At 39.4% G+C, this 27,290-nt stretch overlaps 1 protein-coding gene across 1 annotated transcript in view; it reads right to left on the bottom strand.

Annotated features, from left to right (window-relative positions):
• The window catches only part of LOC126412913 (DNA-directed RNA polymerase I subunit RPA1), a 298,986-nt gene extending 285,952 nt beyond the window's left edge, over positions 1-13,034 (bottom strand). Inside the window, exons 1-2 of the mRNA XM_050082804.1 lie at positions 12,867-13,034; positions 9,958-10,117 (exon numbers count right to left, since the gene is read on the bottom strand). Of these exons, the coding sequence (XP_049938761.1) occupies positions 9,958-10,111 (154 nt within the window). The 5' untranslated portion in view covers positions 10,112-10,117; positions 12,867-13,034. The remainder of the gene's footprint in view (positions 1-9,957; positions 10,118-12,866) is intronic.
• Between the last annotated feature and the right edge of the window lie 14,256 nt (positions 13,035-27,290).

The raw sequence follows: 27,290 nt of genomic DNA on the forward strand, positions 1-27,290 counted from the left end.
TACATTGCAGACAGTTATTTCCTGCATCGTCCTTATTCTGACAGCCACAGCTTCAAGAGAGGTTTGAAGGGGCACAGGTTCACTACAGACTGAGTTTAGGACATACATACAAACTCCACCAGACACTCAATTACAGTCACTATGGTTCCTGTAGTATCCCTGATAGCTGCAGAGGGTAGGGGTCCGCATTGCTGGGAACCAGGTTTCCTGGAGGGCAATGCAGAAAGCAGGTGTAAAGCTTAACCCTTTAACTGCTCTGGACGTATTAACACACAAACTTTTGTACCTGCCCCTGTGTGCTCCGAACATGCTTACACGTGCCACCACTCTACTACCCGGTACTCTGAATCTGTCTACGCGTAGACAAGTTCAGAGTACTAGGTAGAAGGACTGGCGGCACATGTAATTGCATTCAGAGCACACAGGGACAGGTACAAAGGAGCGTGTGTTAACACATCCAGAGCAGTTAAAGTGGTAACAGCTGCCGCAGCTCAGCCAGGCGGTGGAAAAAACCGCTGCAATTCCACTGGAGGATGACGTCATTGTGAAACTGGAAAGGCATGGAACATTCAATGAGGCAGTTTACGCCTCAGGGTCACCTGCTGCCACCGACTTTTTGCCTGCGCCGCCTATATCCATTCTGTCTGAGGGTCCAGCGAGATCTGGATCCTCAGCGGATGCCAGAATCTCTACCTCATCCACAGAGCTTGGAGGTAGCGGTGGTATGGGTGCCACCGCAATTCCCTTAGTCTTGGGGACCTTCTTTTTTGATTTCTCTCACTATTCCTTGGGTTTCCCTGGCTTGAAGGATTTCACTGATTCAGTCTCCAGGACTGAGGATGAGCATGAAGCCCTGCGACCAGCTGCTTTTGGGCTCTTCTACCACTGGCGGGTGTCAAATTTCCTAGTAGCAGAAACCTGGGAAGGGAGTGACCGAAGGGTACGCTTCTCCAGCTTAGAAGTGGGGACAGACGTCCCCGATGGTTGGGGGTGTGTTGCTCCTGAAGTAAGTGGTGCAGGAGCAACAGGGAGGGAAGTGGCCCCCACCATCAAGGGGGCAGGTGTAGTCTTCTGGCTCTGAGAGGACCCCGGAGGACACGCCAAATGAAATGTACACCTCGCCGTCCTTTTTGGCGTGTAGCTCATCGTCAGACTGCAAAAGAAGGTCCCTGTGAAATATGATACCCTGGACCATAAATAAGCTCCTACGGGGCGTGATGGTTACAGAAACATCCCTCAGCTTGTCACAAGGGAGTAATGCCTGTGACTGGACAGAGGGTGCTGTTTTGATCAAGACTGACCCAGATCTCATTTTGGACGAGCCCTCCACCTCCCAAACTTGTCCTCTAAATGCTCAACAAAAGTCTGAGGCTTCATCGTCATGAAAGATTCCCCATCAGCTCTCGAACATACAAGTTACCGAGGTGAATAAGAGCCGCCACCATCTTTAGGCTGACGTTCCTCCCATGGTGTGGCCAGGGAGGGGAACAATTTGGCGTCGTACTTCTGAGCAATGAAATGAGCTGGTGAATGCTTAGAGACTGCTGGTGTCTGACCACCAGCAAGAGATGATGTACTACACTTCATCGTGTGTCATCCACCCTGATGCCACCCACTCTGACTAGGGGCCCTCCCCATGCGTGCCACCCAGCCGCAGCAAAGGCCACCTGGCAGGACGGCTATTGGCGGGAGTCCTGATGCCCTAGGGCGATGGACATCTACCCCTTGGCATACTTGGGGATTTAATGGTGCAGACATCAGCAGAGCGATCCCTGCGTGGTCAGGGGGCTACAACCAACATGGTACATGGCGGCTCCACCTCAATGGACTGGCTACTGTACTGAATATCAGGTGCAACCAAGCAAAAAAGTCCATTATCATTGTCAGCAGAGCAAACGATACTGCACAGTTGATGGTAAAATATGCACCCAGGAGGGTGACCTTGCCCAACAGTTGGAGAATGAGTAGAAGTGCAGATTCATGTCAACAAAGGATGTGATCGGTCTCAGCACATGATGTACCTGATGCACCATGTAAGGCTCCCTTTCTCAATTGGCTCGCTCTTCGGGAAAATTTTTAAAAATGGAGGTCAAACCCTACAGAGGACCATCACATAAAGGCCAAAATGTGTGAGACTCCTTTTAGCTGCCTCTTACGACAGGCAGGAATACCTAGGATCTATTATAACCCCCGGACCCACAGGGGGAAAATTTAAATTTGGCTGAAAAAGCTTAGATGATGATCCAAGCAATGGTCGGCCAAGATGTGTCACTACTCCAGAATCATTGGAAAAGTGCACAAAATGGTCATGGAGGATAGCCGATTGAAAGTGCATGAAATGGCTCACGCTTGTCAGATGTCATCTGAAAGGGTATATCACATTTTAACTAAAGAATTAGTAATAAAAAAATTATCTGCAAGATGGGTGCTGCGACTTTTGATGCTGTATCAAAAACGCACGAGAATGGACATATCTGAACAACGTTTGGCCCATTTTAGGAGAAACGAACAAAATTTTTTGCACCGGTTTGTGACTACAAATGAAATTTGGGTGCACTATTATAACCCGGAAACAAAACAACAGTCAGAGCAGTGGAAACATAATGATCCTCTGCCACCAAAGAAAGCAAAGACAATTCCTTTGGCGGGAAAGGTCATGGCGTCAGTGTTCTGGGATGAGAAGTGGATTCTGTTCGTAGATTATTTCCTCATTGGGCAAACAATTACTGGAGAATACTACCCTAACCTCCTGGACAAATTGCAACAAAAGATACACGAAAAAAGGCTAGGTTTAGCAAGAAAGAAAGTCATCTTCCATCAGGACAATGCGCGTATGCACACATGCCGTCACAAGTTAGTGATATGGGTCTGTAATTCAGCGGATTACTCCTATTTCCTTTCTTGGGTACTGGGGTGACTAGCGCAACCTTCCGGTCTTTGGGTACGGATCTCTCTCTGAGCAATTGGTTGTATATGATTGCTAAGAATGGAGCTATTGTATCAGCATACTCTGAAAGGAATCCGACTGGAGCAGAAGACTTGCCTTTATTAAGTGTTTTAAGCTGCTTCGCTATGGCAAGGATATCTACATCTAAGTTACCCATGTTGGCAGTAGTTCTTGATTTAAATTATGGCATATTTACTTTATTCTTCTTTTGTGAAGTTTTTGTTTATTAACTGTGCTTTAGCAGAGGTGTCATCAATAACATCACCACCGTTATTGCGCACTGAAGGTATTGACTGCGTCTTGCCAGTGCTGTACTTTACATATGACTAGAATCTCTTTGCGTTTTCAACCAGATTTCGAGACAGTTTCATTGTGGAAACTATTAGAACCATCTTACACTGAAGTTCCCCCTAAATTTTGAGTTTCTGTAAAACTTTGCCAATATTGGAAACTTTGCGTTTATATAAATCTGGGATGCTTTTTTTATTGCTTTTGTTGATTTCATCATGAAAAACCACCATCCAGGACATGGAGAAACTTGATATTACCCGTAGAGGCAGCTTGATGAATAATGGTGTGTCATGCAGATCAAGGCGTGGAAAGGAACTGCATTGTTGCTGGTTCAAAGCGACAGTTGCTGTAAACACATACATATGCTTTGCCTTGAAGAAAGCTTAAATCCTGCAAATTATGTCTCACTTGCTTACACAAAATTTGTCACTTGTCTCAATCAGCATGACAATCAATGGAATAAAAATTCACTGAATAACTTCCTACAATCATGTTTAATGCTTGCCCTGGCTATGACATTCACAGCAGGTTGCACAGAACACTAATGAAAACTCATTGACTGTCTGAGAAAACATGACATACGTGCACGGAACACGCCTAAACTCGATGGTCATCATTCCTGACTCCAACTATAACAACGACAAGCAAAGATAGGAAACTGCCTTAACCCCTAACTATTGTTACACTGCTGTAAACTGCTTGTCAAGCAACTAACAGGAATCTTCAGTCAGTAAACATTGATTACAAGTGATGTGGACAAAGACTAGATTGATTTGATCCCTCTGTCTCATTTTAATATGTGATTCTGATTATTCAATGAGTAGAAGGAGTTGTCATCTAGAAATTCTTTTAATTTATTTTCAAATGTTGGTTGACTATCTGTCAGGCTTTTGATGCTGTTTGGTAGGTGACCAAAGACATTTGTGGCAGCACAATTTACCCCTTTCTGTGCCAAAGTCAGATTTAACTCTGCATAGTGAAGATCATCCTTTCTCCTGGTGTTATAGCTATGCACACTGCTATTACTTTTGAACTGGGTTGGATTATTAACAACAAATTTCATAAGTGAATATATATACTGTGAGGATCCCTAGATCCTTAAATAGATGTCTGCAGGATGACCGTGGGTGGGCTCCAGCAATTATTCTGATTACACGTTTTTGAGCAATGAATACTTTTCTACTCAACGATGAATTACCCCAGAATATGATGCCATACGAAAGCAGTGCATGAAAGTAGGCATAGTAAGCTTATTTACCGAGATTCTTATCACCAAAATTTGCAATAACCCTAATAGCATACGTAGCTGAACTCAAGACGTTTCAGCAGACCATCAATGTGTTGCTTCCAGTTTAACCTCTCATCAATGGACACACCTAAAAATTTTGAAAATTCTACCTTAGCTACAGACTTCAGTTCAAAGTCTATATTTATTACTGGAGTTGTGCCATTTACTGTATGGAACTGTATATACTGTGTTTTATCAAAATTTAAAGAGAGTACGTTTGCTGAGAAACACTTAATAATTTTGTGAAAAACATCATTTACAATTAAATCATTTAGTTCTTGGTTTTTGGATGTTATTACTATACTTGTATCATCATATGGTGTAGAATTGGTATGTTGATTTTATTTCACATGTAATGAGAGTTCTACAGATCCCAAAATAAACAGTAAGATAGAGATAAAAAGTGTCTGATCTGCTTATAGGACTTTCTGATCTACATATAGTAATAACACACAGTCCTTTCCCTGATGATAATATCCACATGAGTTATGATAGGACAGTTATTGAGTGTTAACAAGCAACTAAAAGAACTAGGGAGGCATAGGTGCTGAATAGATATCAGCACTATGAACGATAGTAGAATAGACATTTGTCATGATATATTTATTGTATTTTATTAACTCTTGTTCCCATTCCTATTAAGAATCTGTTGCATGGAGTGGCTTTGGCTTTAAAGTAGTGATAAGCTTTGCTGAGACTGTTGCAGCTTCTGAGATGCAATAGTGTCCCAGTGGATTCTACTATCAATGGAAATGTGGGCCTTTAAACTTTAGGACTGATGATGTCAACAGTGACGTTTGTGTAATGGACACTCGATCACAAATGTCTCAGAAAGTGTGGATAGGAAGACCCACAGAACAAAATATTTTCAACTTTGCTTATTATGAATTTTGAAACTTTACAGAAGCTCTCCTGCGAGGAGAGCTTCTGTGAAGTTTGGAAGGTAGGAGACAAGATACTGGCAGAAGTAAAGCTGTGAGTACCGGGCGTGAGTCGTGCTTCGATAGCTCAGATGGTAGAGCACTTGCCCGCGAAAGGCAAAGGTCCCGAGTTCGAGTCTCGGTCGGGCACACAGTTTTAATCTGCCAGGAAGTTTCATATCAGCGCACACTCCGCTGCAGAGCGAAAATCTCATTCTGGAAACATCCCCCAGGCTGTGGCTAAGCCATGTCTCCGCTATATCCTTTCTTTCAGGAGTGCTAGTTCTGCAAGTTTCGCAGGAGAGCTTCTGTAAAGTTTGGAAGGTAGGAGACGAGATACTGGCAGAAGTAAAGCTGTGAGGACCGGACATGAGTCGTGCTTCGATAGCTCAGATGGTAGAGCACTTGCCCGCGAAAGGCAAAGGTCCCGCATTCGAGTCTCGGTCGGGCACACAGTTTTAATCTGCCAGGAAGTTTCATATCAGCGCACCCTCCGCTGCAGAGTGAAAATCTCATTCTGGTCCAACTTGGGTTGTTTGCAATAATAATCACTAGGTATTTAGTTGAATCAAAAACCTTCAAATTTTTGTTTATAGTGTAAAAGAAATTTAATGGTTGGCTTTTATATTTTGGTAGGATCTCACTTTTTTATTGTTTAAGGTTGTTGCCAATTTTTTTTCATTTTGCAATTCATTTTTATCCTCCAATGGCTTTACTACTGTAGATGGTAAATAACATAATCATCTGCAAACAATCTAAGAGGTTTACTCAGAGTGTCCTCTAAACCCTAAAGTAGGGGGCCTGTAACATTTCCTTGGGGAATGCTAGATACCACATCCATTTCATTCAATGACTTCCCATCTATTACTATGAACTGTAATCTTTGCAACAATATTATGTCTTTCAGAAAATCTCAAAGATATTTTGGTGTGTTGAGATCACTGTTGTACAGAGGTGAAGTATATGTAAACAATATTACTTCAAACAATTACAAAAGGCTTTTTTTTCATAAATACACAGAAATACTCATATCTTACAGACAGCAATACATTTAAAAGTAGAAGAACGGTCTAACCTAACTTTGGAAGTATTCGTTCTTTCTTCAGGGAAGAGAGGGATTGAGTACACAAGGTTGGAAAGAAGGGGGAAGTTACCTAGACCCCAGATTGAGACAGATCCACCTATTGTGACGTTAAGGGGACACAAAGTTGAAGGGGACACGAGACATGTATTACTTGGCAAAGCAAACCATATATCCGGCAGTAGCAGGGGCTAGGTACATACACTCTCTAGTTAAATAAGTGTGTGTTGCTATTAGGCAGTGAAATCTTCTGTTAACACAATGAACTTCATTGGTAATGATAAGGAGAAAGCAGTGAAAGTGCAAGAGGAGAAGGTGACAGGACACAAAAAGCAAACATTAAGCTGAGCAATTTGATTGGTGTGCAAATTATGGCTGGCAGGACGCAATCCTGAGATCAATGGAGTTGAAGTATTTAGCCCAAGAAAACAAGAAGCAAAGCACACACAATATGAATGCCTTGACGATGCTGACAAATGTGTTATTCAGCATCAATTTCTGTGAAATTATGGAGAACATACTGAATCGTGATGTGGTTTAAAGTGTAAAGTAGCTTACCCTAAAACTGTTCTCCCTAGTAGCCTTCACTGAAGTAATGTCAATGAGATGAATTTATTTATGACCTATTAAAATTAATGCAGCCAGGGAAATAGCAAGATAGTGTCACGGATAAATTTTCAATCTAATATGCTGCAGTTTACAGGTTCAGCCCTACTAGGAAATTAAGTTTTCTTTTTCTTTATTCTTGCTTCACTTTCCTTTTTCATGACAGCCGATAACCACCTTCATTCCTTTGGTTCTAAAAAAGATGACATAGCGATAAAATACAAATGAATTTATATTCAATATACAGTTGCAAACTTCTTTACTATGATAGACTTTTGAATTTTTAGAGCAATTGTCATCAGAGAAACATCAGCAAGATAGATTGTTGCCCACAAACATTTAACTCTCAACACTTTTCAGGTGGAAATTAAATCAAGAAAGATTTGTAGCTCTGGTTTCACATTAATAATTTTATTTCCATAAACCGTTGTATTAAATGAAACAATCTTCACTCATATTTCTGATCATATACATCAATACACTTCAACGTCAACAAAACTATGACATTTTATCGGTCAGCATGAAACTAATGACTTACAGTGCATCAATCTGACGCTCTAGTACCGCACCACTGTTGGTGTGGTTGCTGTTGTAATGGATGGCAGATAAAATGGCCCCATCCTATTATCAAAGATGAAGCTCCTACATGACAGCCCACCAGTGTAAAGAGTACTGTGAGATAGCTGGTAGCTTAAGATACATAACTATTTAATCTGTTCTCCAACACCCATCGCATACTGCATACTCCACTTGTGAGAAAAATTGTTCTCCCTATGAAGTTTTTTAAACTGTGCCTCAATAAATGAGCTATCACACATGAATGAGGTGATATCCACAATTCTCTATGCATGGTATTGACATACAGACTTACAGCATTCGCCGCTCTACATTTCTATGGTTACAAGAGTGTATGCTGTTACTGCCTGCCATTTCTATACCTCAAGTGTAAACACAATGGTGCTACCGTCCTGACCAGGTAGGCAATCAGTTCGCTTTGCTGGGTAATAAACAAATTTTGTCACAGCTTGGATGTGAATAAGAAAAAATTTTTCAATAATCGACTTGGTCTGTTCACCAAGTTATGGCTCTGAGGAAGCTACTTACAGTTATGTATTCCAACAGTCACATAATTTGCCACTGAATCCTCACATACGTGTAGATACTCTCCACACTCTGTAATCGGCTGATTTTAAGACTATGGCGAAGATTCAAAAAGCTATTAAGAAATACAGTTGTGAAATAATATTCAGCATGCCTACTGGGCAGATTCTTTCAAACCAGCCCCCTCGAAAGGCATTCCACTGTTCTGTTATATGACAGCAAAAGGCAAACACTCCAACATCACCAACTCCAATGCTGCAAATAGTGTGTGCAAAATTAATGTTCCCTGAAGGTTCAAAGATAAAATGTAGCAGAGATTCACACTCAATTAATGTGAACAGCTTCACTGTGTGAAGAACACTATAGTGTTAAAATGGGGCTTTAAGTGCAGCAATGAGTGGCATGATGAAGGCAAGGAGAGGAAGAGCACTGCGAGTTGAGTTTCATGTTCCATGGATCATTTGTATGCTACATCACAGTGATGTGGTACCAGCAACTGGTGATCTTGTTCACTGAGTAAAAGAGTAGCTGGCATTCATATCGAATTAATACTTAACATAGAAGAGAATGGATAACAGCTGTATTACACAAAGAAACGGGAGAGATAAAGACTTTTACACATTAAGGGAACCACATTCCAACATTTCCCTGAAGTGATTTGTAGAACTCTTGGAAATTTAAGATAATGTTCTAAAGGAAAACTGAATGTTGTATCTGTAAAATTTGAGTACTGTATCATCTCATTCAGAGATAACCCTTTAGTTAAAGGTCAATGCTGATTAAGTTTCTCAGTTACCAGATGATTTCCAAGAAGAATCACCGTCCACATTATTATTGCACCACAAATAGCCTTAAGCCTTATGTACAACAAAATATTTACACGATGAGTTCCAAAGTTGCTGGTCGAAAAACTTTACAAAGGACCATCCACACTAACTTTGAAGTGTAAGTAGGTAATGCTTCACACAAATTACTAGGGGATGTTATGATGGTGGAACAAATGGTTCAAATGGCTCTAAGCACTATGGGACTTAACATCTGAGGTCATCAGTCCCGATGGTGGAACAGCTGATTTGTAAAGTAAATGGCAGAACAATATTTCTTTTTTTTTTATTTTGTTGCAGGAGAAATAAAAAGTAATTAATGTAACAGCAAGCATAAACTATGTGCCACAGTGTTTTCTAATGGAATTTTTTGAGATAAGTTTACCACCAAATTTCATTTTCTGCTTTTATCTCATCTTGAAATTTCTGTTATTGGAACATGTGGCATAACTGGTACTAATGACAGACATAGAATTTTGTTTGTCCGATCTTGACCTGCTCCTCTTGCCCACCACAGTCATTTTATTGTGGATAATATAGACATTATGCAGTTTTTATTTTTTTATTAATTATTTTGCCTGAAACACAAATCTTAGCTGTTACAGGTCATGACATGAAATACATAAACAGCACTGACAAGAGGATGACATCCTCTTAAATGTAGGTAGTGAGTAAGTGAGTTATTAACAATTAACTGAAACAGCAGCAGCATTCCATTACATTCAATGAAAATTTGCTCTAGAAATTAGACCTTGACACATAGGAAAGACAACCTGTTTAATGCAAAACAAAGTTATAAACAGTGTCAACAAAAATTTATTACTTCAAAATACAAGAATGAACAGAAATAACTACCAAATTATAAAAAAAAATCAAAAATTCTATTCTTAACAACATACCCAAAGCTGGATCATAAAGGCTGCCTTGCAGTGGATGTCCCAACAAATTAAATGAATTTGGGTTAGTAATTTGAAGAACACTCAATTTTCTTACATCCTCCGATGAGTATAAGGAGAAAATAACACTACTTGCATCAATATATCCACCACTCATTTTGACCTGGGAACAAATATCAGATATTAAAATACACCTAAGAACAAAAATGTTGTCTTGCATGTTCACTAAGAGGAATGTAATGACACACAATCACACTTCAATTTCTGCCACAAATATGCAGGGTGGTTGGAAATTCCCATTACAAACTTCTAGGACATGTAGAGGGTAGTGAGTACAGAACATTTTGAATAGGAACCCATGTCCGGAATCATGCCGTTTCCGTTCTACCAGCTTCAATTCAGATGTGTACCTCGTCAACACCTGCTTAGGGCAAGAGAAACATCTCAGAGTTCTCTGTCCTGGTATGCAACAGGGTAGACACGATGACATGTACTACGTCAAACAATCCCAGATGTCACTTATTGTCCACTTTGCTGTGAGACCGAGTCAATACCTGTGCATCACTGATAGATGAAACCTGGTGCAGTACATGCTTACAGAATACAGACACATGCTCCTTGTGTATGGTGAAACTGGAGGTAACAGAAGAGCTGCTAGTCGGCTGTATCACAAATGCTTTCCACAAAGTCACACTCCATTGCATTAACTGTTTGCCCAAGTTACACAATGGCTACGAAAAACGGGTACCTTCACTGCGAGGAGGCAGGACTTTGGTGCCCCACGGCGACGCCGCACTCCCGAATTTGAAGAAGGTGTACTGCGTCGCATTGAAGATAGCCCGTCAATGAGTTCACGAACAATTGTGCGTGCAATGGCTGTTAGACACAGTACTGTCTTGGACGCCCTGCATAAGCAACAATTACATCCGTACCAGTAACAAAGAGTACACGCTATGGGTCCAGCAGACTTTCCACAATGCGTCATGTTCTACACACGGTTCTTGCACCATTGCAACGACGCACCCGTTTCCACATCAAGTTCTCCTCGAGGACGAATGTAGGTTCACAATGGATTGTGTTCCGAACGCTCGAAATAGCCATTTCTGGTCAGATGAAAACCCTCATGTCACGCATATTCAGGGATTTCAAAACAGGTTTGGAACTAACGTGTGGGCAGCTATTCTGGGCAGACATGTGATTGGACCATACCTCCTTCCACCCACTCTCACGGGTCCTGCATACTTAGTCTTTCTACGACACAAATTGGAAGATGCACTATTGAATGTCCGTCAGGAAATGTGGTTTCAGCATGATGGAGCACCATCTCACTTTTCACTGGCTGTCCAGAGACATCTCAACAGACGGTATGGTGAAAGATGGATAGGTCTAGTGGTCCAACGGCGTGGCTGCATGATCGCCGAATGTAACCCCTGTGGACTACTACTTGTGGGGTCGTATGAAGAGCTTAATTTATGAGACACTGTAAAGACAGGGGAAAATCTGCTGGCACGAGTTCTGGCCGCTGCAAGAGACACTGAAGAGACACCTGGTGGGATGGAGAGAGTGTACCAGAACATGCTTCGGAGGTACAATATGTGTAACAACGTTGGTGGGCGCCACATCAAGCCACTGCTGTAATGCATCGGTATGTTGCAGTTGGTGCCGTAATGCTGGGTTATTGTTGACTTATGTAAACCATAAGGTGTAAGTTGTAATGCAAATGCGTAAGTATCGACGGAACAAGTCAGTATTCTTTTCAAATGGATTACAATTGTACTGGGTCACGCCTAAGTACACTCCTAATAATCATCTGCATTGAAACTGTCATAGAATGGAAACAATATGTTCCCAGACATGGGTTCTTATTCAAGAGTTATGTAGGCCTACTCACTACCCTCTACATGTCCTAGAAGTTCGTATCAGGCATTTCCGACCACCCTGTATAATCACGCATGTTTACCTAATGTCTGTATGGGCTTTTGTCACTGTGTTAGCCTACCCCCCCCCCCTTTTTTTCAGTCTGTTACCTCTGTGTGATAAGTGAAGACATTAAAACTTTTCAGGTGAGTTAAGTATCATTTACTTATTTGACCAGTTTTAAAGATTTTCTTCGAGTACACAACAAATAATTATAAACATTCAGTAAAACAAATGGAAAAATTGACTATCAATGTCTAGGTTTTCCAGTCATCCAGTTGCTTTAGAGATGGTTTGATGCAGTTCTTGAAGGGATTTAGATGAAGTACGCAAGCAGTAGTCCAGAATTGTGAGGCACCACCTGAGCCACATTCCAGCAGTCACAACTTAGCAAGGTCATATGGCATGAATGACTGAAAATAGCAGGTTCAGCTGCCTAACCGGAAAAAGCAAGCATGCATGCACTCTTAAAGTGTGTGTAAAAGGGGATGCCTCATTTCATGAAACACTGCTGAGGGGTTTGGAATTCAGTCCAGGACATTGGGAATAAAACTGGCGATCATGAACTTTGTGCCATCACACATGCTGCCCTCTATGACATAAAAACAATGGAAAAATTGTTAACAGTATGTTGCATACGTGTGTGATAACCTGTGCAAGTAATATCCATGTCCTGTGGTGCACACTTTGATGATCTGGCATGATAGTATCACCTTGGCATTGCTGAAGACAGGTCTGAAGGTGACATACTTTTGACATCTCTGCCGATCTTTTAAGAAACACTAATTACATAGCGTCGTGGTCTAAGAGTGTCATTCTGCCATCAGACAGTATTAAGTTCACATACAACATTTACACGAAAATACCATATGACGAGAGGTGTCCCACAACAACGCAGAAATCAGATTACAGAATTACGTCTAAATACATAACACGTATTTTAATCCATAAACATTATGCTCCGTATATTAACTTATATCTCTATTAATACCTACACGTAAATCTAATTAATCAAAGCACGATTCTCTACGTCAATAACTTTACACCTTGCACTTAAAATGAATCACATTTCAGTTCAGATAAAGCACTTCGCTTAAACATGTACACTGGCAACTCCACAACAAATCTCACACCTCAACACATGGCATCTGTTTTCGAATGTGCGCTCAACCAAAGATTGATGAAAACAACTCAAAGATCTTCGATAGTGAACTCGTAGATATCAGCAGTGTCTCGCACTAGAAAAATGCCTGGCTCCATCCACAGGCGACTGCACCGTAGAGACTAAATATCTATGGAGTGAGAACTCGGATGCGCAGAACGAAAATTGAGGACCGTTTTCGCAAAACTCGCTTTATGCATTTTTTGAAAATAGCATGGTTTCTCAATACATACTGTTCAGCTTCCTCTACAAGCCTTGACAGCCGGCTTCACCAAAACTTGCTTTATTCCACACTTACAGAACAGAGAATAGGGACCGTTTTTGTAAAACCTTTTATGCGTATGTAGAGGTCTTTTCAAAACTCGATTTATGCTACTTAGTTCGCCAAAAACGCTAGAAGTATTATTGGGTTTTCTAAGAATTTGTTTACTGTGCAATAGCTTTTGGAACAACTATTTCTCCGTTATGGCTCTCCTGGAATAATTGTTTTGCTTGGTGGTTGACGGCAGACCTTAATACTGTGCGCACCAACTAAGCTGACAGTCAGGCTGTGGCTGATAGCAGATGACATTGAATCTGATAATGTAATATATATACTATGCCTGTCAGAGCATCATAATGTGTCTGATATGGAAAAGGTAAACATCAGTGGTTATAAACTAGCTGTACATATGGGTAGAGAGAATAAGGTGGGGGGAGGAGTTGCCATATATGTCAAAAGTTATCACTGTGTAGAAAGCTTAGATACAAAAAAGTTTTGTCTAGAGCAACATATAGAAGCATGTGCCTGTCAATTTAAACTGAAGGATGGCTCTTTTGTAATTGTAACAGTATATAGGTCTCCTTCAGGAAACTTTCATTTATTCCTGAAAAACTTGGATGCCTTGTTGTGCTATCTGTCAGATAGGGGAAAGCAAATTATTATTTGTGGGGACTTCAATGTTGATTCACTGAAAGAGTGTAATAGGAAGAATGACCTGGAAGTCTTGCTCGGTTCTTTCAATTTGTCATCTGTCATTAATTTTCCTACTCGGGTAGTAAAGGACAGCAGCACATTGATAGATAACACTTTTATAGACCAAGATAGGTTTAAAAACATAAATTCTTGTCCTGTTGAGAATGGGCTTTCTGATCATGACGCTCAGCTAGTTACAGTATATGACATAGCTCCATTCAATAATTCAAAACTACCCTCCAAATTTGTGCATTCAATTAATGACTCAACAATTAGAAATTTCAGAGAAAATCTTCAGCAGTTAGACTGGGATGAGGTGCGCAAGGAACCCGATGCTAATTTAAAATATAACTTATTTCACGATACACTTGTAATGTAATTTGAAAACTGTTTCCCCAAGAAAGTAATTAAATCTAATTATAAGAAACCATGCAAAAAACCTTGGCTTACTAAAGGAATAAAAATATCTTGTAACCACAAAAGGAACTGTATCTAACAACAACAAGAAGTAATGACCCAGAAACAGCCAAATATTATAAAAACTACTGTGCTACATTAAGAAAGGTTATTAAAAGGTCCAGAAGCATGTGCATCATGTCTGAGATTAATACCTCTGATAACAAAATCAAAACAATTTGGAATATTACTACAAGGGAGACAGGGTAAAGAGGAGTACAGGATGATGGCATCACCATCAAAGCGAATGGAAACTTGATTAACAACAAGCCGGAAGTCGAAAACATTTTGAATAATCATTTTTTAAATGTTGCAGAGAATATAGGCTCTAAATGTTCATTAGAAGAAGCAAGGCAGTTAATGGAAGAGGCCTTACCTACACCATTTGATACAACTGAAATTCCACCCACCACTCCTTCTGAAATTAGGAAGATAATAAACTGTCTCAAAAATAAAAGCTCACGTGGAATTGATGGCATTTCCAGCAGGATAATAAGAGCTTGTTCCCAAGAAATAAGTGGGATTCTTAGCCACATATGTAATAGCTCTCTGAAGCAGGGTGTTTTCCCAGATAGACTGAAGTGTACCATTGTTAAACCACTGCATAATAAAGGGGATACATCTGATGTCAACAAATACCGTCCAATCTCTCTTCTGACTGTCAGTTTGGTTTCCAGAAGGGTTCTCCAAGGGAAAATGCTATATATACTTTCACTAATGAAATATTAAATGCTCTGAGTAACCAGAAGTCACCCGTTGGGATTTTTTGTGATCTATCAAAGGCTTTTGATTGTGTAAATCATGGAATACTTCTAGATAAGCTCAAGTACTGTGGTATGAATGGAACAGTGCTCAAATGGTTCAAATCATACCTAACTGGAAGCGTGCAGAAAGTTGAAATAAACAGTTCACATAATATACAAAAAACTGGTGATTTCTCAAACAGGGGAACAATCAAGAATGGGGTGCCACAAGGTTCGGTCTTGGATCCTCTGCTGTTCTTAATATATATTAATGACTTGCCATTCTATATTCACGAAGATGCAAAGCTGGTACTTTTTGTCGATGATACAAGTATAGCTATCACACCCAACAGACTAGAATTAACTGGTGAAATTGTAAATGATGTTTTTCAGAAAATCATGAAGTGGTTCTCTGCAAATGGGCTCTCATTAAACTTTGACAGAACACAGTATATACAGTTCCATACAGTAAATGGAATGACACCATTAATAAATAAAGACTTCAATCAGAAATTGGTAGCTAAGTTAGAATATTCAAAATTTCTAAGTGTAGGCATTGGTGAGGGGTTGAACTGGAAAAAACACACTGGGGATCTGCTGAAATGTTTGAGTTCAGCTACTTATGCTATTAGGGTCATTGCAAATTTTGGAAATATACATCTGAGTAAATTAGCTTACCATGCCTATTTTCATTCTCTGCTATAGTATGGCATCATATTCTGGGGTAACTCATTACTAAGTAAAAGAGTAATCATTGCACAAAAGCGTGTGATCAGAATAATTGCTGGAGCTCATCCAAGATCATCCTGCAGACGCTTATTTAAAGAGCATATATATATATATATATATATATATATATATATAGAATGGAAACACACAGCAATAGAACGTACCAGCATGACTTCAAACACTTTGTTACAGAAAATGTTCAAAATGTCCTCCGTTAGCGAGGATACACGCATCCACCCTCCATCGCATGGAATCCCTGATGTGCTGATGCAGCCCTGGAGAATGGCGTATTGTATCACAGCCGTCCACAATACGAGCACGAAGAGTCTCTACATTTGGTACCGGGGTTGTGTGGACAAGAGCTTTCAAATGCCCCCATAAATGAAAATCAAGAAGGTTGAGGTCAGGAGAGCGTGGAGGCCATGGAATTCGTCCGCCTCTACCAATCCATCGGTCACCGAATCTGTTGTTGAGAAGCGTATGAACACTTCGACTGAAATGTGCAGGAGCTCCATCGTGCATGAACCACATGTTGTGTCGTACTTGTAAAGGCACATGTTCTAGTAGCACAGGTAGAGTATCCCGTATGAAATCATGATAACGTCTCCATTGAGCGTAGGTGGAAGAACATGGGGCCCAATCGAGACATCACCAACAATGCCTGCCCAAACGTTCACAGAAAATCTGTGTTGATGACGTGATTGCACAATTGCATGAGGATTCTCGTCAGCCCACACATGTTGATTGTGAAAATTTACAATTTGATCACGTTGGAATGAAGCCTCATCTGTAAAGAGCACATTTGCACTGAAATGAGGATTGACACATTGTCGGATGAACCATTCGCAGAAGTGTACCTGTGGAGGCCAATCAGCTGCTGATAGTGCCTCCACACGCTGTACTTGGTACGGAAACAACTGGTTCTCCCATAGCACTCTCCATACAGTGACGTGGTCAACGTTACCTTGTACAGCAGCAACTTCTCTGACGCTGACATTAGGGTTATCATCAACTGCACGAAGAATTGCCTCATCCATTGCAGGTGTCCACGTCATTCTAGGTCTTCCCCAGTCGCGAGTCATAGGCTGGAATGTTCCGTGCTCCCTAAGACGCCGATCAATTGCTTTGAACGTCTTCGTGTCGGGACACCTTCATTCTAGAAATCTGTCTCGATACAAGCGTACTGCACCACGGCTATTGCCCCGTGCTAATCGATACATCAAATGGGCATCTGCCAACTCTGCATTTGTAAACATTGCACTGACTACAAATCCACGTTCGTGATGAACACTAACCTGTTGATGCTACGTACTGATGTGCCTGATGCTAGTACTGTAGAGCATGAGTCGCATGTCAACACAAGCACCGAAGTCAACATTACCTTCCTTCAATTGGGCCAACTGGCGGTGAATCGAGGAAGTACAGTACATACTGACGAAACTTAAAATCAGCTCTGACATGGAAATTAAGCGATTCCGGACACATGTCCACATAACATCTTTTCTTTATTTGTGTGTGAGGAATGTTTCCTGAAAGTTTGGCCGTACCTTCAGGGACTGGATCACACTCTGAATGTGGCTCACCAGCAGGGATACGACTTCCTCAAATCCTGCCCCGAAATGAGATCCATCCTTTATGAAATCCTCCCCACTCGACCAAGAGTGTCTTTCCGCCGTCCACCTAACCTTCGTACCTCTTGGTTCATCCATATGAAATCCCCAAACCACCTTCCCTACCCTCTGGCTCCTTCCCTTGTAACCGCCCCCGGTGTAAAACCTGTCCCATGTACCCTCCCACCACCACCCACTCCAGTCTTGTAACCCGGAAGGTGTACACGATCAAAGGCAGAGCCACGTGTGAAAGCACCCACGTGATTTACCAACTGACCTGCCTACACTGCGACGCTTTCTATGTGGGAATGACCAGCAACAAATTGTCCATTCGCATGAATGGACACAGGCAGACAGTGTTTGTTGGTAATGAGGATCACCCAGTAGCTAAACATGCCTTGGTGCACGGCCAGCACATCTTGGCACAGTGTTACACCGTCCGGGTTATCTGGATACTTCCCACTAACACCAACCTGTCAGAACTCCGGAGATGGGAACTTGCCCTTCAATATATCCTCTCTTCCCGTTATCCACCAGGCCTCAACCTCCGCTAATTTAAATTTGCCACCACTCATACTTATGAAATTTGTTACTAACAATCTGAACAAATTCAAAAGTAATAGCAGTGTACATGGCTACAACACTAGGAGAAAGGGTGATCTTCACTACTCTAGGTTAAATCTAACTTTGGCTCAGAAGGGGGTAAATTATACTGCCACAAAAGTCTTTTGTCACTTACCTAATAGCATCAAAAGTCTGACAGATAGCCATATAGCATTTAAAAGGAAATAAAAAGAATTTCTTGATAGCAACTCCTTCTACTCATTAGATGAATTTTTGTACATAGTAAGTGGATAATTTCCCCAACACAAAAAAAAATTGAGTGTGATTTAATATTTTGTGTAACGTAATATCTTGTATAGACACCTTTTATTAACCTGACACGTTCAACATCATTACAAAGTGTTGTATTCATGATCTATGGAACAAGTACTAATCTAATCTAATCTAATCTAGCACCCATTGGCCACTGCACTGGGTGTCTATTCAGTTGGCTCAGTCAATATTAAATTACATTTGTTGATGATAGCTGTTCTTTGAGATGGTGGGCAGTTTCCGCCATTTCGTTATAATTAAGTGTAGAAGAATAGACTTGTGTTAAATAATCAATATGGCAGCTCATGGTGAATATAATATTCATGTGAGTAAAATACATAGTGGGCGTAAGAAAAGAAATGGAACAGTCAGATGTCTCCAAAGCAAAATCATCTCGATATTCAAGGCCAAATGCAACACCTCATATTGACTGCCAGCATGTTGAAAGGAGTAAGGCAGATACAACTTTATTTACGTTTCTTCAGCAACTGGATAAGAAGTGACAGCCAACAATGTTTTTTACGTTTTCTTTTGTACTTATGTAAGCAGCTCGTGGTCTCGTGGTATCGTCCTCGCTTCCCAAACAAGGGGTCCAGCATTCGATTCCCGGCGGGGTCAGGGATTTTCACCTGCCTCGAGATGATTGGGTGGTGTTGTGTCTTCTTCATCATCATTCATTCATTCCTATTACGGTCAGAGAAAGGCCATGGCAAACCACCTCCACTAGGACCTTGCCTAGTATGGCAGTGTGGGTCTCCCGCATCATTCCCCTATGCTCTGTAAAGGAGTATGGGATTTCATCATCATCATCATTGTACTTATTCATACTGTCGATTCTCTATACTAATTCATTACATTCCTATATCACTGTAAACAGCACTGAACTGTCACGAAGAGATAACATATTTGGAACAATGAAATTGTTACAGTAAAGATGGTAAGCGACTTGCGCCAAATGCCTGTCCATTATTATTTTCAATTTTTCTTTATTCATCCTTCTACTTTTATAGGCAGACAAAATATCTGTAGCTTCTTTTTGCCATCTTGTCAGAAAAGTAAAACAATACTCTAAATATAAAAAGAAAAAAATACAAAATCAGTGCTGGAATATTGGAGTAATAAAAGAAATGACAACCAACAATATATTTTTTAGATTTTCTATTGCACTGATTCATATTGTCAAATCTGTTCTAATTAATTGTATTACAATGACACCGATAGGAACCTGTCTCATGCAGAAATGCTTAGATACATACAAGGGTTTGAAAACCTGTATACATTGGAGCAAATTAATCAGAATGAAATGTATAAATTTTATCTGCGAATAAATATAGCACCAGTATGTGTACACTGACTGGCAGTTTACTCAATAACACTTGCAAATTTGAGTAGTTCTTTTCTCTTAATTACGTGGCCATATAATCACAGAAATACTGTACCCTGATATTTTTTGACCTAGAAAGTGCTTCAAGTCAAAATGACATTTACAATTACACATATGTTGTACATACCTACGAAGGTCACTGGTTCTCCTTTCACATACTTCTCTTTACACCTGTAGCAACAACAATATTGCATCATAGCTGTTACTAAAACTCAAACCTGCAGAAATGTATAGAAAATGAGGAGCGAAGTGTAATATTCAAGGTTCACTGTTACCACAAATTGTAGATAAGGAGCATCATCCCAAAATCACATGATTAGCCTGGTTTGATGTTGAGAACATGTGCAGTAAACTCCACTCACATACACTCACACCATATACGTACATCCTCTATGGGTTGCATTGATGTTTCAAACCAGAAACTGACATCACATGACCGTACCCTCACAGCCACAGAGAACACCTGACTGTGTGTGTGCTGCAGTGCTGAACGCAGCTGCTAAGACATCTGCTACACTTGCCTACTGTCATATCACTTGCTTATTCTCAGTTCGCTTGCTTTCTATTTCTTTTTCTTTTTGTTTCTATTGTTTCATCCTCGCTGCTGGAATTTATTTGCCTGTTTCTTATGTAGGTTATGCCATTAAAGAACGATGTAGGTTGTAGCTGTCATTTGGAGATGAAGAGGCTTGCATAGGAAAAGTAGCAAAGACAGCTTGATCAAACCAGTCTTCAAGTTGAAAATAACAACAAGATTGTTATGATGATGATTGTCACTGTTTTAATAGTCTGCTATTCATTTACCATTATACAAGTTAAAAAGAAAAGAGAACCTGCATAATGTAAATACACAGTAAAGGTAGAGTAGTGGTACCTAAACTCTTAAGCATTGGCTTACAGAAGTATCAATGTTTACATCTTTTATGATCCTAATGGCCTATTTTGTGTTCTGAAAAGTCGCTCGGCTGCTGACAAATTACCCCTGACTATGACCCCATGTTTAAGGTGGGTAAGAAAACAGGCATAATAGGTACTCTTTATTGTTTTTGCACATGACATCCATATTGGATGTAACATTGTCGCTGATGCTATTTAAATTTTCCATCAGAAACTTAGAAAAAGAGTTAATAACTATGCTCAGTCAGATGTCTAGTCATACATCTAGATCTCAAACTGACACTGTAGACACACACACACAAACACACACACACACACACATTAGGTGTACAGCAATAAAGTGGTTTCATACTTCACAAATTAGAAACCATTGTAAGTGAAAAACAGTGCTTTCATGGTGCACTTTCTGCTGTTAACATTTTCTTCTCTTTGGAAACTATACTATATACTAACATCATACTTGTGAGAAAAGATAAAACCAGCTAGAACTATCAAAGAAATATTTAATATTGTACATGAGTGGATCATACAGGCCATCCTTCTCAGTGACTTCCAACGTTAGTTGTATTACTATTTTTCACTAAAAAGACATCTTATTCCAAAAATAAACAAAAGTTGGGTGAGTCATTACTACAAAGACTTGATGTACACAGAAATGACCCTATGTATGCTGGTAATATAGATTTTGCTTTTAGACTGAACAAATCTCAATAGTTTTAATTTTGCTAGGATGAAGACATCAATCCACTGCCTTTACCAGTAATAGAGATACCCAGAAAAAAAAAAGTGAGTTACCATGTCCTACACCAAGTCTAACAGGGAAGTGTTTATGTAATTTGAAGGTTTTTTTACTTGGTTTATACAAACAATTATACAACTGTAAAGTAATTTATGGTCACAGTGAAATAATTACTTTTAAAATATCTTTATAAATGTATTCAAAGTAATCCCCAACTAGCCGATAACAAATGTATGATCTTAATTTTGTGGGAAAAGCTTCAGTACCGTAATACATTTTTCAATCTGTAATGCCTGATGGTAATATTAACATGACCACATACATTACAACAAATGCTGACCAACATTTAATCTTGAGTTTACTTCTACAATGGGGTCACACACATGTGCTGCAAAAATAACAATCACAAACTTTATTTCTGTCAGGCGAAAGTTCTTAAGCAGAACTGAAATGTAATTGGCAGTGTATTTTATTCTTTAATAGCAGACAGGTATTTTAGTATATTCACTAATTTGTTTAATATAGCTAGACAACTGAGGGATCAAATTTTATAAATAAGAAAATGTAATGGTATTCTACTCAAGCACTGAGCTCTGTGTCAGTTCTTCATGTTTTTACAGCCAGGTTTGTACAGCATATGGTCATGTGACGCCAGTTTCTAGCATGAAACGTCAACATAGCCGGGTGTTTACTGGCACATGATACTCCCATAGGCATCGCCATGGAGAAAAAATTTCTTTTTAAACAATGAGCATACTTCTTAATTTGAATAGCAAAAATTTTGAGTAAATTAACATAAAGAACAAGTAACTAATTTCATACTAAGTTAAAGCTGTGACATTCCAGATTTATTTTATAATGACCAGTTCACAATGGTCACAAAGTCGATGTACAGAAAAGTTTATTAATGACTAAAGCAAACTGTAAGTTCTTGAGCAATTTTTGTGTGGTAATGTGTTGAGAAGTAAGACAAGATTTCAAAACATCAATGCTTATTTGCTAACGAAAATGTACACATACAAAAACATGGAAGCGTCAAAGAAACTGGTATAGGCATGAATACTCAAATACAGAGATTTATAAACAAGCAGAATATGGCGCCACAGTCGGCAATGCCTATATAAGACAAAAAGTGTCTGGCGCAGTTGTTAGATCAGTTACTGCTGCTACAATGGTGGGTTATCAAGATTTAAGTGAGTTTGAACATGGTGCTATAGTCGGGGCACGAGCGATGGGACACAATATCTCCGAGGTAGCAATGAAATGAGGATTTTCCCGTATGACCATTTCACGAGTGTTTAATGAATACCAGAAATCCTTTAAAACATCAAATCTCTGACATTGCTGCAGCTGGAAAAAGATACTGCAAGAACGGGACCAACAATGACTGGAGAGAATCGTTCAGAATGACAGAAGTGCAACCCTTCTGCAAACTGCTGCAAATTTAAATGCTGGGCCATCAGCAAGTGTCAGCGTATGAACTATTCAACGAAACATCATCAATATGGGCTTTCCGAGCCTAAGGCCCACTCATGTACCCTTGATGACTGCATGACACAAAGCTTTACACCTTGCCTGGGTCCGTTGACACCGACATTGGACTGTTGATGACTGGAAACATGTTGCCTGATCAGATGAGTCTCGTTTCAAATTGTATCGAGTGGATGGACACGTATGGGTATGGAGACAACGTCATAAATCCATGGACCCTGCATCTCAGCAGGGGACTCTTCAAGCCAGTGGATGTTCTAGAATGGTGTGGGGCGTGCGCAGTTGGAGTGATATGGGACCCCAGACATGTCTAGATACGACTGACAGGTGACATGTACATAAGCATCCTGTCCGATCACCTGCATACATGAATATCCATTGTGCACTCCGACGGACTTGGAGAATTCCAGTAGCACAATGTGACACCCCACACATCCAGAATTGCTACGAATTGATCCAGGAACACTCTTCTGAGTTTAAACACTTCCACTGGCCGCCAAACTCTCCAGACATGAATACTATTGAGCATATCCAGGATGCCTTGCAACATGCTGTTCAGAAGAGATCTCTACCCCCTCATATTCTTACGCATTTATTGACAGCCCTTCAGAATTCATTGTGTCAATTCCCTCCAGCACCACTTCAGACATTAGTCAAGTCCATACCAAGTCATTTTGCAGCTTTTCTGGGTGCTTGTGGGGACCCTTCACGATATTAGGCAAGCGTACAAGTTTCTTTGGCTCTTCGGTGTATATCAAGCAATACAGGACTAAATGGATCCTGTTTACCTTATCTATCATTTGTTCCGTTTTTACATAACTCAAAACATCATAAACAACTGCATTTTTGTCCTTCATTACATGTGATTTTTTTAACTTAAAATGTTGCTGAACGAAATTCGCTTCATGAGCTTATGTTTTGTTTTATGTACTGTGTGGTCTTGGCTCTGTTCTTTATTGTAAAACATAACTATTTTTTTTGTTTAAGATATCTGACTTCGTTTCTGGAAGACGACTCAATGGAAAAAAGATGCAACGTGTCATGGGACATTTACAATTTAACACGAAAACAAAGTATAATAGAATAATATTAAGATTAAGAAGGTAACCAACAAAATCCACTAATATAACTTAAGTCAGTGCTGCGAAAATAGATTAACTTCCGATTTTAGCAGCTGATGGTACCATCAAAATTATATTCCAGAGAAATTTTAATGTGACAAAATGTGACATGATGGTCCGTTGACGGCCTGTGTGAACGCTGTCGTCTGTGACATGAGATACAGCATGAATTCGCTTATATGGAACAGGTTGGAGATGGGATAGAGGGGGTTGGGGAGGGGCTTGCTATCATGTGCAAGCCTCTTCATCTCCAAATAATTAATGCGATATAGTTCTGATGAACATGTTTACTCTATTCATGTCTTGGTCTCCCTCTACAAGTTTTAACCCACACACTTCCCTTCAACACTACACTGATATCCTCATGATGTCTCTGAATGTGTCCTATTAACAGATCCCTTCTTTCAGTCAAGTTATGCCACAAATTTCTTACAAATACATTCAGTAGTTCCTGGTTGGTTACATGATTTATCCATCTTATTTTCAGCATTTGTCTGTAGCCCCACACTTCAAAAGCTTCTACTCTCTTTTTGTCTGAACTGTTTATCAGCCACATTTCACTTGCACACAAGGCTATTCTCCAACAAATATCTTCATATGTTAACAATTTTTCTTCTTCAGAAACGGTTTTCTGGCCATTACTAGTCTCCATTTTATATCCTCTCTACTTTGGCCTTCATCAGTTATTTTACCGCCCAAATAGCAAACTTCATCTACTACCTTTAGTGTCTCATTTCCAAAACCAAATCCTTCAGCATTTCTTAATTTAATTTGACTACACTCCATCACCCTTCTTTTGCTTTGGTTGATGTTCATTTTATGTCCCCCTTCCAAGATGCTGACCATTACATTCAAATGCTCTTATAAGTCCTTTGTTATCCCTGACAGAATTACAATGCCATTAATGTTTAAAATGGTTTTCAACGTAATTTACGGAAGTGTAAGTTTCAGAAATAATTATAAGAAAATAATGAAAAAAAAGTGTTTCCTGTAAAAATTTCGGCTGGTACTGCGATCGATTATGTATGAAATGTTGTATCACTTTAAAAGAGCTATCCTGGCATCAAATGTACAGGACATAGTAAAGTCTGCAAACAAAAACAAAGCATCTAAAGATATAAGTAACAAATGTAAGATTTTGTGACAGGAATTGTACATATTGTAATGTAACAGTGAAAGATATGGAGAGAAATAAAGATCACAGTCTTTGTTTACAATCAACTTCATCGTAAAGCCACAAAACTGCATTTCAAGCAGCAATGAACAAGAGTCACTGTTAAGGTGATAATCAAGCCTTTAAAGGTATTGTAATCTGAAATGGAAATATGTTTATTGCTATAACTGTGTAAATACGAGCATGAAAGAAAATATCTAGATATGTATTACATGCGTAAAAGTGAAGACTAATGGTTGGAAAGAAGTAACAATTTCTGTTGTTATCAGAGTTGCATATGTTAACATTTGAATATGACAAGATGTTAAACAAAAAACAATGAAATAAATCTGAAATCCGTGATGATAGGAACATTTGACACGATCCCTTAAGGACGTCTTAGTGGAGAAATTTATGAAACAGAACAATCTGCCCAAGTGACCAAAGAAGACAGTCATTCTGGAAATATGACAAAAAGAATACTAGAGAGTCCGCCGATGAAAAAAAAATTATTGCTAGACATTCACAGTCGAAAGTTGCACAGTTGCTAAATGACTTTGTAAAACCTAAGTATTTTGCAACATCTATTATTAAACCAAATGTGTACCTCAGCAGTGCAGTTGAAGGGGCACCCAAACTTGCTAGTGATTTTAAATGTGATGGTCTAGTTGTTATCTTGAAGCAATGAATGACAGTAGTAACGTAAACTTGTTCACACAAGCATATTAGTATGTACCAGTCCTTACTGTTATGACATACCAGAAGTCAATCAAATAGTAGATCAGTTTAATTCATTTATAATGAACATATCTTCAATGTTTGCTCCATAATGAGGTTACAGAAGTGTTACAATATTTCAATTGACATATTTGTCTGAAAGACCTTTTTTTGATTATGAAACTAAGTAAGTCATGGTTACTTGGCAACTTGAGTGCAAAACTGTTGTGTGTATCTCTTCATATGCTGATGGTTTGTACCAGATAAAAATTATATTGTGTCCTCAATGCGCCAAAGACAATTAATTAATACTCAAAATTTGTTTTTTTGTTATCTATGTTATTGAGAAATGTGAAATATAAAACCAAGTCACATGTAGTGTAACCGCTCTGCCATTTAAATGTGGTGCATTTGCTGTTTTCCCCTCTTTCCTCTCCTCACACTCAGATAGCATGGCATGGTAGTGTGGGAAATATGAAGGAGGCTGAGCACCTTGGCACTTGGGTTGGGGCATGGTCTGTGACCCGAAATCTTAGCCACCCCTGGTTTAAGAAATTTGCCACTAGGAGACCATTAAGGTAGTGTTAAGTTTTTAGGTATTGTCATTGACAGTGAATTGTCTTGAAACCCACAAATTACGTATGTTAGTGCAAGGTTTTCTAGAGTGGAGTACTTGTTAAGAATTTAAAAAAAATCATGCAGCTTTGGCTTATGTAAGACCAGCCTATTTTTGCTTTTTACACAGTATTACATCATATGGGCTGTTATTTTGGGGCAATAGCACACCTGTTCAAGAAATTTTGGTATTTCAAAGGAAAGTCATTAAGATTATTACAAACCCAGAAAAACTTGTTTACTGCAGACCACTCTTTCTTGACCTAAAAATGTTAACTCTAATAAACTTCTACATTTACGCTGTTCACTTAAATGCAAAGAATAAATCATCAGTATATTAGCTTAGAGAGGATTTGCACACTCATGGCACTTGAAATAATAGGCATATTGACATACCTTACTGTAGACTATCTAAACCACTAAACAGTTATGAAGTAGTGGGTATGAAAATGTTCAACAAATTGCCTACAGAATGGGTAAAAACTGCCTTCGATTTATTTTAACACAAATTGTACAGTTGGTTGTTCAGTTATCCTTTTTAATCAGTTAATGAATTTTATGAATGTGAAAATGTGACAGCATAGTAGTGATTCTTTGGGGAGTGTACCATAATTTCTTTAATGCCATTAATGAACTCGCTTTGTTCAAATTGACTTAGCTTAAATATTGCACTTTGCTGGAAATTTATTGTAATTTATTGGAGTTTTAGCTTTTGTGAACTAATCTTTTTTGTGTAAATACTGTATATTTGTAGACATCTGTAACTTGGCG

This window comes from Schistocerca serialis, chromosome 1, assembly GCF_023864345.2.
Source record: "Schistocerca serialis cubense isolate TAMUIC-IGC-003099 chromosome 1, iqSchSeri2.2, whole genome shotgun sequence".
Classification (NCBI taxonomy): Eukaryota; Metazoa; Arthropoda; class Insecta; order Orthoptera; family Acrididae; genus Schistocerca; species Schistocerca serialis.